Here is a 12,752-nt window from a genome sequence, read left to right as displayed (position 1 = left end):
TACATGAAAACTAGTTACATTTGGATGTTTAGTTCATGCCAAGACTGGAGAGGGTCAACCTCAAATTAAGTAATATTAGGTTGAGCTAAGTTCTATTTGATTCAAATGTAGAATAAGTTTGGATATAATCTTTCTTTACTGACAACAGCTTTGATACCAAATTTTATGATCGAGTTAATTTGATTAGGGTTTGAATGGTTTAGTTTCCGATATGAACTTTTGTATTATATAATTAACTTTATATTATGAATTACTTTATATTAGATATATGGGACATTAACAGTCAACATCTTCGAGTAACTTGTAAATATATCGAAAGTTGGTCAAAAATTGCTGATTAAGGATGCAATCCAATATAAGCTTTTCATGCTAGTGTAAAATTTAAGTTATTCCTAATAATTTTTTTTTACCATATAATTACAGTTTTTTATAATTATAAGGTGAAATTGATATCGAAGTGTAATTTGCCTAGTCGATTAGGTTGAGTAGAAATCAGATCAGATACTAGTCGAGTTAGATACCAATTGAATTTGGTTAGATGTTGCATTATATCATGTACAATTGGATCTCGGATCGACTTGGGTCGGGTGTGGTTCGATTTATGTCATTACATATTGGGTGTGTGGTGCTCGATCATCAAATCTGGATGATTAATATCGCAAGTCAGGTCATTTTGAATCATAATTAAGTTAGAATTCATTGCTTAGGTCGAATTATAAAGGAAAAATTAACATGAATAATCTCAACTTTCAGTCATCTTCTCAAAATAATCCCAACTTTAGATTATTTCAAAATAATTCTAACTTTTGAGAGGACCTTTTGAAAATAAGTCAAACTACCTTTTTTTATTGCCTGCACTAATCCATTTTAGGTTTATAATATGTTGAAAGTTAATAGTTTGAATTACTTTTGAAAAGGTACCCACTAAAGTTGGGGTTATTTTAAAATACTTCAAAGTTTAAATTATCTCTATTACATAAGGGAAGGGGGGACCTATGGTGTCCTCTTCTGAACTGACTATTTTGCCCCCTTTCCCTTTTTAAATTACAAAAATAATATCAATACCAAAATGGGGGTTCAAACAAATATACTTCGTGAATTATACTTTTTGATATTATGTAGTTTATACATGGTTTTAATGCACGCGATGTTTTAGATTTAACAATATCAATTGAAAGTGATATTTTGAATATATTTGCATGTAATTGTGGTAATTGTTAGGATGAAATATCATTGTACACCCTTTGCTCATTTGTTTCCTTGCGGAGTACGGAAATATGATGTGCGAGCACGATTGCTTCATAATTTTGATATCTTCACCTTCACACATCGTGGAGCTTGCAAACAAATTTGAAAAATGCTTTTTGTGGATAGTGAGATAAATCTTATAAATAACTATTATTATATTGGCAAATTTGCTTTCTATTATTACACCCATAATAATTATTATCATTATTGCCTTTATAGGGTGATGACATACAATGTACTGTATTGTCCCCTCATACAGAGAGATTTCTTGGGAGATTTCAAGCAGGCTACATCTATGTGCTCCAATCTGTACAGATAGTGCCTGCTGATTACACAAATGACATTGTTGACGATTACAGACAGATGTTATTGACTGATGCATCTTATGTCATTCTTGAAGATCAAGATGACCTTGCAATGCCCACTTTTTTTTTTTGCAAGAGAGTGACATTATCTCTATTATGGCATCATGTCGATTGCAGTGACAGATTATTCGGTAAAGTCTATTTATTTCCAACTATATACATGTTGTCACTATGAAAACACATATTTAATAATGCATGGTGAACGTTTCTCAGATGTCATTGGAATACCCCTTGATGTATCACCGATTCAACCGATTGGAAACAACTCTTTTAAAAGAGATGTTGCAATAATGGATAACACGTACGTGCACATTCATTATTTAATGTCACAATTTAATATTATAGTGCATTGATTTTTTTAACTTTATTCTCTCTAGGTGAATCATTATCAAATTAACTGTTTGGAATGATTATGTTCATGTCTTCGGAGATGGACCATTTGATTATGGGAAACAACATTCAACTGTTGTTGCATGTGGGCTTCATCTGAAAAATTACCACGGTATGATTAACATCCCTTTTCATACAACAAAGATATTGCTTTTAAATTTTGTATATGTATATGGCTGACCAAGATTAATTTTTGGAATCATTTATGTGAACAGGGGTATATCTTACGACCGGCTATCACAGCAGAATATACTTAAATACAGAGAACAAATTTACCATTTTATTATCTGCATGGTATGCAACATTCAGTTTCACACCAATCAACTAATCAAAAAATTTATACGCACCATTATTATGTATATAGCAAATTGATTCTCACATATTGTCGATTCAGGTATGACACAGAGAAACTAGCACAGAAACGGGTTGCGTCTTTCCGCTCATGTCCATTTACAATGCATTCATCAATTGCAATTTATAATGCATTCGTACTCGGATATTAAATTACCTACTATAAAGAGTGTAAATAACTATAAACCTTTTCAATTTGTTTTAGTGGAATTATCAATACAAAACAAAATAACGAATATTTTTGTTTTCTATGATAGGTTCATTATTGTCGATTAGTCGCTCATGTGAGGCGTATTGAGTCACAACCTTGATAGATTATTTACGAAGCATGTAATCGTTGTCTAAGAAAAATTGTCATCACCCAAACGGCTATAAATGTGTACGTGCAATCTAACAAATGTGCAACTATTCCAAGGTATAAACTTTTAACATTAATGTAATATATTGCAAATATTCACAAATGTTTATTAATTGTGTTTTCCCGTTGACAGATTAATGCTTCGACTCATTATTTCTGACAAGAGTGGTAGAATGGGAGTAACATTGATGAATGACCTAACTCAACACATGTTGCGGTGTACTCCGACTGAAATCAAATCACTACTTCAACAGGTTTGTCAAGTATTCCAAACTTTTTTTTCGTATCGTTTTACAACTAAAAACTAATATCTCTATTAATTGCAGCCTAATGGAAGAGCAACAGTTTTCAACAAAGTTATGAAAGTTTTCGGTTTCAAAAAATACTCATAGTTTTTACATCCACCAAGTAAGACCACGGAGATTAATCAGTTCCACACCGTTCATTACATATTTGAAGTTGACTGGGCTGATGAGTGTGCGTGGATTTTCAAGAAAATTAGTTAAAGTCAACAAAAAAGTAATTACGAAGGTACTTTCATTACGTATACTTATTTATTAAAGTGTTTTTAAATAGAAGTACTATTTGATTGTATTTCAAAGAATCTTATTTACAAAATGGAGGTGAACTTAGAATACTAACTTGCATTTTCTTTTTGTTTACTACTTAGTAATAATTAGGCCTAAAAATGTCATCGCACACATCGCGTGCATAAAAAGTTAGTTTTGAGTAGACTCATGGAAGTTGAGTATTGATGTCAATTTTTTCAATCATAAAAACTCTAGTTATAAGTTATAAACCTTGAATTCAAAATGAAGTTTGAAAAGTCGAAATTAGGATAATAAGGAAACTAAACTTCTATACATCGCCCAAAAATTACTTAAAATCGCCTAAAAAATAGTTAAAATTACCTTTATAACCTTCTCTCTCTTTTTTTTCTTAAATCATCACCACCCGCCTGCACCCACCACCACCACCATCACCATTTCAATCCCGAAGACATTTTCTTAAGCAACCTAAACTCTCCTCTCTTCATCTTCTCCACCATTTCCTCCAAATCACCATTTCCTCCATTAAATGGTAAAAACCCTGTACATAAAACATACAAAACAACACCACATGACCATACATCAGCCTTCGCACCATAGTACCCTCCACCTCTTCCTGCCATGATCACCTCCGGAGCCGCATACTCAACGGTCCCTAAGGATTGGGCCAGGCTGAGCAATTGATGTTCGCGAAATTTTTTTAGGCTTGGGCGAACGTCTACGGTGGATGTTCTTCCCATGGCCAGAACCTGGACGTTCCGGCCATGGGTGGAACGTTCACCACGGACGATCACCCCATGGCCGGAACGTCCAGGCCAAACATTCCGGTCGTGGGGCGAACGTCCACCGCGGACGTTCGCCTAAACCTTAAAAAAATTTGCGATAATCGTATGTGGGTGATGGTGGTGGTTGGGGGAGGTAGGTGACGGCGGTGAAGGGTCACAGGTGGCAGTGGAGAGGTAGGGGATGGTGGTGGGGGTGGTGGATGGTGTGGAAAAGAGGAAAGGGTAAAATAGTCCGAAAAAATGGATTTGTGGCGATTTTAAGTAATTTTGGGGAGATAATTAACAAACCTCTGGGAAATTAACATAAATAATCCTAACTTTTACCAGTCTTCACAAAATAATCTCAATTTTGAATTATTCCAAAATAATCTTAACTTTTGAGAAAATCTTTCCAAAATAAACTAAATATCACCTTTATTGTCCATATTAATCCATTTTAGGTCTATAATATATTGAAAATTAATAGTTCATATTATTTTGGAAGGTATCTCATAAAATTGAATTTATTCTAAAATAATTCAGAGTTGAGATTATTTTTAGAAGAATGGTAAAAGTTAAGATTATTCATGCTAATTTTTCTTATTTTTTTAACCCACAAAATATTTCCAAAAAATGTCCTCAATAATCTACTAATAATAGCGTCAACAAAAGCAACAAAGATGACACCAAAGTAGCTTTTGTAGTCATCAACTCATCACTCTGCAACGGAAAAAATAAAAATCGCTACATTTCAGTCTCTTCCTAAAATCGCATCTTTTGCAGTATATTATACAGGTATATCATTCTCCACTCCCCTCCTCCTCCATTGTCGCATATGATATTAATATCAAGCAAATATCATAGTTGTTCAGATTCTGATTTTGGTTCTTATTCCTTCTTTTTTTATTTTTCACTTACTAATATGATTTAATGGTTTCTAGTTTCTTGATTAACCCATAATTTTGGCTGAATAATCATCCCTAAGATTGATTGTTCTATGTTATGGATGAACATCCAAATTAAATATGATTTTTATTCTTTGTTTGCTGCTGACTTTTATGTAATCTGCTATTTCCGTTTCCCACTTCCTTTATTGATTAGATTAGTCTGCTTTTGCTTGTGAATCATATGGAAGTGCTGCAAATTTGATTTTAAGAGTTCACTTCTATATTGACTTTATATGTATATTTTCTGGGTGGATTACATCTGAAATTTCTTACTTTGTTTTCTCATCAGACTGTTTACTGTTCATCCCAAGATGTGCAAATTATAATAATAGGAAGAAATTTTTAAAAATAATAGTACCTCTATTAATCTTGTCTACATAGTTTGACTTTTGCGTTTACCGATGCATATCTTTAACTATTAATATAACTTAGCAATTCAGAATCGACATGTGAAGAGCTGGTTTTTTCATCTTAAATGCTTTTGTCATTGTTATTTGTTGAGCAAGATTTAGTCTTTGTGTGCATCATGATTCTAATCGCTTGTTTTCTATAGCAGTATTTAGATTTCAAGTTAGGCCTTGTTTGGTTGTATATAGGAAGTCATACTTCCTAGGAAGTTATTTTTTCCATGTATTTGAAATTCCTAGGAAGTGTAAAATTGTGTTTGATTGATAATGGGAAGTAGAACTTCCTATGGGAAGCTCTACTTATTTAGGGGGACCTGGGTAAGTAACTTCCTCCAATGGAGGAAGTAGAACTTCCTAGGAAGTGCAAATTCCCATGGTTTTGCCAACCAAACAACTTCATATACTTCTACTTCCTAGGAATTTGCACTTCCCATGATTATTATGTCAACCAAACAAGGCCTTAGTTTAAGCTGCTTCATTTATTTCTCATAATATTATGAAACTGATCATTTAGAACTCATGTGTACAGTGTATTATGATTCAAATAGTACATTTGTATTATCATCTTATCTTTGTTATATGTGAATGAGGCATATCTGCAATTCGAACTCAATGAGTGCAATGGAAAGGAATGAGGGGTGTTTAAGATATTTTTTGCGGGTTGCATTTTGTCACGAAGAGTTTCATTTATCAAAAATTCAATTATTATTTGTGTTTAATTCTATCTCAATATTACACTACCACTCTCTGAAGATCCTGGATCCACACTGCTCACATGACTATGTTCTTTATATACGTATAAATCACAAGCAATGGTCAAAGTGGAGTTAGTGAATAATGCCAAAATACAAAGTGTGTAGTTTAGAATCGAATGAAGGGAGTACTCGAAAGAAGTACTTGAACCCTGTAGACTTGTACTATAAAACAGTAAGCGTAATAGACAATCAAGTATGTTGAGAGAACGATATATGGGTTTGGCTTCCGTTGCTCCTTGTATGAATCGTAAGCTGTGCTTGTCATATAGATACTACTAGGAGTTAAAGGGAAAAGTAGCAAAAAAATCTTGGTGATATATTAAAGTGAAAGATGGAAAAACTAAAAGAAATGTGGATTTAAATACATAATTGGTACCGTTCTTACTATGTTTTGGCTGGCCTTGAGTTATGACTTATGAGTACGTAGGTCTTATGGTCTGAATGTGGATTCTAATTCCAGGGAGCAATGAACCTTTGCCTCCCAGCTAAACAACACTTCCTTCTTTAATTGTAGTTGTTTGGCTCGTGGCTCTTTGGTAAGTTGTGTGGGTTTTTCAATTTGAGAGAGATATCTACATCACTTATTGATCGAAAATTATGATGATTGTAGTTTATTTTTATTATCATGGGAATATCCGTTGGTTACATAAATTTAATGACTTTTTTCATGCATTAACAGGCCTGAAGGATAATCTGATTGGATATTGAGTTTCCAAATGGGCAGCATCAGTTCTGAGAAACTAAGGTTTTGCATTGACCGAGGGGGCACATTTACTGATGTATATGCTGAAGTCCCTGGTCAAACGGAAGGCCGTGTTATGAAACTTTTATCCGTTGATCCTTCTAACTACGATGATGCTCCAGTTGAAGGCATTCGAAGAATATTGGAAGAATACACAGGGGAAAAAATCCCTCGGTCCTCCAAGATTTCCACCGACAAAATTGAGTGGATACGAATGGGCACAACTGTGGCTACAAATTCCCTTTTAGAGAGGAAAGGAGAAAGGATTGCTCTATGTGTTACTCAAGGTTTTAGGGACCTGCTGCAAATTGGAAACCAGGCTCGTCCAAACATATTTGACCTCACTGTATCCAAGCCCTCTAATCTTTACGAAGAGGTGTTGGAGGTTGAAGAGAGAGTTGAGCTTGTTCTTGATACTGAAGAGAATGTCAACTCAGCACACGTAGTCAAAGGTATTTCAGGCGAACTTATGAGAGTTGCAAAGCCATTGAATGAAGAATCTTTGAGGCCTTTGCTGAAAGGGCTGTTGGAGAAGGGAATAAGTTGTCTGGCTGTTGTCTTAATGCACTCTTACACCTACCCGCAGCATGAGATCTCTGTGGAGAAGTTAGCCTTGAGCATGGGTTTTAGACATGTATCCTTGTCTTCGGCATTGACACCTATGGTTCGAGCAGTTCCGAGGGGTCTAACTGCTAGTGTGGACGCATATCTTACTCCAGTTATTAAAGATTATTTGTCTGGATTCATATCTAAATTTGATGAAGGCTTGGGGAAGGTTAATGTTCTATTTATGCAATCAGATGGAGGACTGGCACCGGAAAGTAGATTTTCAGGTCATAAAGCAGTTCTGTCAGGCCCTGCTGGTGGTGTTGTTGGTTACTCGCAGACTTTGTTTGGGATCGAAACTGATAAGCCTCTTATTGGGTTTGATATGGGTGGTACATCCACGGATGTCAGCCGTTATGCTGGTGATTATGAACAAGTGCTTGAAACTCAGATTGCAGGAGCAGTTATCCAGGCCCCTCAGCTTGACATAAACACTGTTGCTGCTGGTGGAGGATCAAAGTTAAAATTCCAGTTTGGAGCCTTTAAGGTGGGACCAGAATCAGTGGGTGCTCATCCGGGCCCTGTGTGCTATAGGAAGGGAGGTGAATTAGCAGTTACAGATGCAAATTTAGTGCTGGGATATGTTATTCCTGAATATTTTCCTTCGATTTTTGGGCCCAACGAAGACCAGCCCTTAGATGTTTGCACAACCAGAGAAGAGTTCAAGAAGCTTGCTGAACAAATAAATTCGCACAGGAAGAGCCAGGATCCATCAGCAAAAGACATGTCTGTTGAAGAGATAGCTCTTGGGTTTGTCAATGTTGCCAACGAGACAATGTGTCGTCCTATACGCCAATTGACAGAGATGAAAGGCCACGAGACACGGAATCATGCTCTTGCGTGCTTTGGCGGCGCTGGCCCCCAACACGCCTGTGCTATTGCTAGGGCTTTGGGCATGAAAGAGGTATTAATTCATAGGTTTTGCGGCATACTGAGTGCATACGGCATGGGACTAGCTGACGTTGTGGAAGAGACTCAAGAGCCGTATTCTGCTGTTTATTGCGCTGAATCTGTTCAAGAAGCCTCTCATAGAGAAGCCAAGTTGCTACAGCAGGTGAAACATAAGCTGCAAGAACAAGGCTTTAGAGAAGAGAACATCAAAACTGAGACTTATTTGAATTTGAGATACGAGGGCACGGATACAGCCATCATGGTCAAAAGACAAGAAAATGATGATGAATCAGTATTTGACTACACTACTGAATTTGTGAAGCTTTTTCAGCGGGAATATGGATTCAATCTACAAAACAGGAACATCCTTGTTTGCGATGTAAGAGTTCGTGGTATAGGAGTCACTAATATCTTGAAACCTAAAGCTCAGGACCCTGCTTCAGGAAGTCCAAAATTTGAATGTCTTTGTAAGGTTTATTTTGAAGACGGCTGGCAAGAAACACCCTTGTTCAAGCTCGAAAAGCTGGGTTATGGCCATACCATCTCTGGCCCTGCTATTATCATGAATGGTAATAGTACACTGATTGTGGAGCCAAATTGTAAAGCTATGATAACAAATTACGGAAACATTAGAATTGAGATAAGCTCAACTTCAAACATATCAAAACTTTCAGAAAAAGTTGCAGATGTAGTACAGCTTTCAATTTTCAGTCACAGGTTTATGGGAATAGCTGAGCAGATGGGACGAACCCTACAGAGGACTTCAATATCAACAAACATAAAGGAACGACTGGATTTTTCCTGTGCTCTTTTTGATCCTGATGGAGGGCTTGTTGCTAACGCCCCCCATGTTCCTGTGCATCTTGGAGCTATGTCAAGTACTGTTTGTTGGCAATTGAAGTACTGGGGTGATAATCTAAATGAAGGAGATGTGCTGGTCACCAATCATCCATGTGCTGGGGGTAGCCATCTTCCTGATATAACTGTTATTACTCCTGTATTTGATAATGGAAAATTGGTGTTTTTTGTGGCTAGTAGGGGACATCATGCCGAAATTGGAGGAATCACTCCTGGAAGCATGCCCCCTTTCTCCAAGGCCATATGGGAAGAAGGGGCAGCCATCAAAGCCTTCAAGCTTGTGGAGAAGGGCGTGTTTCAAGAGGAAGGTATTGTCAAACTTCTTCGGTACCCATGCTCTGACGATCCTGCTCATAAAATCCCAGGAACCCGGAGGCTCCAAGACAACTTATCAGATCTCCATGCACAAGTAGCTGCTAACCAAAGAGGCATTTCACTTATCAAAGAGCTTATTGACCAGTATGGTCTGGAAACTGTAAACGCATACATGAAATATGTACAGCTTAATGCAGAAGAAGCCGTCAGAGAAATGCTCAAATCAGTGGCTGCTAAAGTATCATCAGCATCTAGTGGGCCTGAAACAGGAGACAGTATAACCATTGAAGAAGAAGATTACATGGACGATGGTTCTACAATTCATTTGAAACTTACAATTGATTCAAAGAGTGGAGAAGCATTGTTTGACTTCTCTTCAACAAGCCCGGAAGTATATGGCAATTGGAACGCACCAGAAGCAGTTACGGCCGCTGCAGTCATATATTGCCTCCGCTGTTTGGTTAACGTTGACATTCCTCTAAATCAAGGTTGTCTTACCCCTGTCAAAATCTATATCCCTCCAGGCTCTTTTCTTTCTCCAAGTGACAAAGCTGCAGTGGTGGGAGGCAATGTTCTCTCATCCCAGAGAGTCACTGATGTCATACTCTCCGCGTTCCAGGCTTGTGCCTGTTCTCAAGGTTGCATGAACAATCTGACTTTTGGGGATGACACATTTGGTTACTACGAGACAATCGGAGGTGGGTGTGGAGCTGGTCCAAGTTGGGACGGAACTAGTGGGGTCCAGTGTCACATGACAAATACTCGCATGACCGATCCTGAGATTTTTGAGCAGAGGTACCCTGTAATTCTGCACAAATTTGGGCTTAGGGAGAATAGTGGAGGTGCTGGGGTTCACAGAGGAGGAGATGGGCTTGTGAGGGAGATTGAGTTCAGACAGCCAGTCACTGTGAGCATTCTTTCCGAAAGACGTGTTCATGCTCCGAGAGGATTGAAAGGAGGACACGACGGGGCCCGTGGCACTAATTACCTAATTACTAGAGATAAGAGGAAAGTGTATCTTGGAGGCAAAAATACCATTCATGTACAGGGTGGAGATACTGTTGTTATTTTAACTCCTGGTGGAGGTGGATACGGTTCTCCTCTATAAAAGTTAGATGATACCTGTAGAACTTTGGATGCGTACTGAACAAAGGTAAGTGTGCATTACTTGAAATAGATGACATGAATAGAGGCAAGAAAACTTTTTTCTTTTTTCCTTCATGAAGGTGAAAATAATAGCAAGACATGAATAATGAACATTTTTATTGCTAATTGTTTGAGAAGAATATCACATGCCTTATGAGTTATTCCCATATAACTGTTTTGTCCACTTTGTGTGGTGCATATTTAAGCAGAAGTCCATCTTTCAAGTTGCAATGAGATTTAAGCTAATGGTTGTACTTAGTGCATGCTTGGATTGAGGATAACAATGGGGTAATAGGAGATATATCAAAGAGCATGAAAATGAGTTGAGGGGGTGGTAGGGGAAAAAAACTAGTATTGGAATAATGAGACGGGAGAAAAGAGGGAATTATTAGTTTATTACCCAAGTATAAGTTATCCTTATTCCTTAGTACCCCAAACTGAGGGTAGCAATTCTTCCTGCCTTCTTCCCACCTTGTTTAGGGTGTGAATCTTATCTGACATGGTATTGCTTATGATTTATGGGAATGTTTGCAAATCTTGTCCATGAAATATCGAGTTTGTATTGCATTTTACAATGAGAGGGTCTTCAAAGCCTTGCTATTGTCTGCATGGAATGTTGGTCTGAAGGTTGGTTCTGTTGGGTTTTCCACCGGAACAATACTGTTGAGTCTCTGTTATAGTGTTGCATTAGTAGTGCCCTCATGGCTGCACTTGTACTTGTTTTTTCTCTCTTCTTTCTCTGAAATGCTGATTGTTCTTGTACTTGAGCATAACAACTTGTGATGCGTTTAGAGTACTATATGGAGGTGCTCATCTAGTATTCTAGTGTGCTATGATGCACATATAGTCTAAAGGTTTCTTCATTTCCGCAATGTTTTCATTTCCGAAAACCCTAATTGTCTCCGTGAATGAAGCCCAAAAATGGTTGCAATATGAGATTTCTGAGACATTTTTGTTTCTAGAATCCCAGCTATTTCCGTGCTATATAGATGTGCATTGCATGTGTTTTAGATCTCATGCAGCTGCTATTACTGTGTGCTGACTCTTGAGCAATGATTTATCAGTTTTGGGGATATATTTCAATACTTTGGACCAAATGATGGGAGGCCTAGGGGCTATTGGCTTCAATTTTTTCTAACTTGGCTATCTTTTTTTCTAAGGTAAGATGATATCTCTTGCACAAAGAGGGAAACTGGGGGTTTCATTTTACAAGGGGAAAAAATCGAACTCTTGTCACAAAGGTGGAAGGAGGGCCTCCAACCGACCAACTAGGCCAACCTTGATTTTTTTTTCGTTTGATAGGTAAGATGTAGAACCCTATTGAACTGATACCTCACTTAGGTTTAACAAGTCAGATTTACATGTCAGATTCATTGGGAGGGAGGGGGTGGTAAGAAAAACCTCACCCCCAAAGAGCTTCTAGTGGGGTTTAAATCCCATGACCTTTAAGTCATGAGGCCAAACCTTTATCATTAGGCGGAACCTTTACCACTAGGCCAAGCTTTGCTTGGTGGCCAACCTTGATTCTTACTCATTATTATTTCTTTTTTTTTTCTTTTTTTTTTGGTAAGATGAAGGGGACTAGGGATGGCAGGTGGGTATAATTTGGCAGGTTTCGCACCGCATCCGCCCCAGTTGGGGCGGGTATGAATATGACTTTGGTGGGTAGTGGGTAGGTATGGATACGAAAAGTCAAATCCGCCATGGGTAGTGGGTGGGTGGTGGATATGAGGTCACATCCGCCCCAAATCCGTCCGCCCCGCCCCATATCCGTCCGCCCCGCCCCATATCCATCCGCCCCGTATAATATTTACTAATTTACCCTTTATAAAATAAAGAATTATGTTCATAAATCTAAAAAGATGATGGAGATATAAGATTTAGAGGATGAAAGTAAAGTTGAATTGACTGATGTTTCTTGAGATTTATTAGTAACAATGAAACTGTATTGTATAATTGTATTTGTTTGTTAGTGTTTTGTGAACTTTGTATTTCCATTTGGAACAATTTTCAACTATTCTTGAGGTTGAACTACTACACTTTATGTATGACAAAGAATGT

At 37.5% G+C, this 12,752-nt stretch overlaps 1 protein-coding gene across 3 annotated transcripts; it reads left to right on the top strand.

Annotated features, from left to right (window-relative positions):
* Positions 1-4,692: 4,692 nt before the first annotated feature.
* LOC104899516 (5-oxoprolinase 1) lies at positions 4,693-11,920 on the top strand. Of its 3 annotated transcripts, none has more exons than XM_057390966.1 (3): positions 4,693-4,819; positions 6,813-10,698; positions 11,857-11,920. In XM_057390966.1, exon 2 carries the CDS (start codon positions 6,850-6,852, stop codon positions 10,651-10,653), a length of 3,804 nt encoding a protein of 1,267 aa, XP_057246949.1. In that variant the 5' UTR covers positions 4,693-4,819; positions 6,813-6,849; the 3' UTR covers positions 10,654-10,698; positions 11,857-11,920. The 3 variants fall into 3 exon arrangements, with proteins under 3 accessions (XP_057246949.1, XP_010685021.2, XP_010685019.2); XM_010686719.4 differs by having other exon boundaries at positions 11,852-11,920; XM_010686717.4 differs by lacking the exon at positions 11,857-11,920 and having other exon boundaries at positions 6,813-10,817.
* The last annotated feature ends 832 nt before the right edge of the window (positions 11,921-12,752 follow it).

This window comes from Beta vulgaris, chromosome 7 (assembly GCF_026745355.1).
Source record: "Beta vulgaris subsp. vulgaris cultivar EL10 chromosome 7, EL10.2, whole genome shotgun sequence".
Classification (NCBI taxonomy): Eukaryota; Viridiplantae; Streptophyta; class Magnoliopsida; order Caryophyllales; family Amaranthaceae; genus Beta; species Beta vulgaris.
The sequence above is the reverse complement of the archived record's forward strand: the minus strand, read 5'-3'. Positions and strand labels throughout refer to the sequence as shown.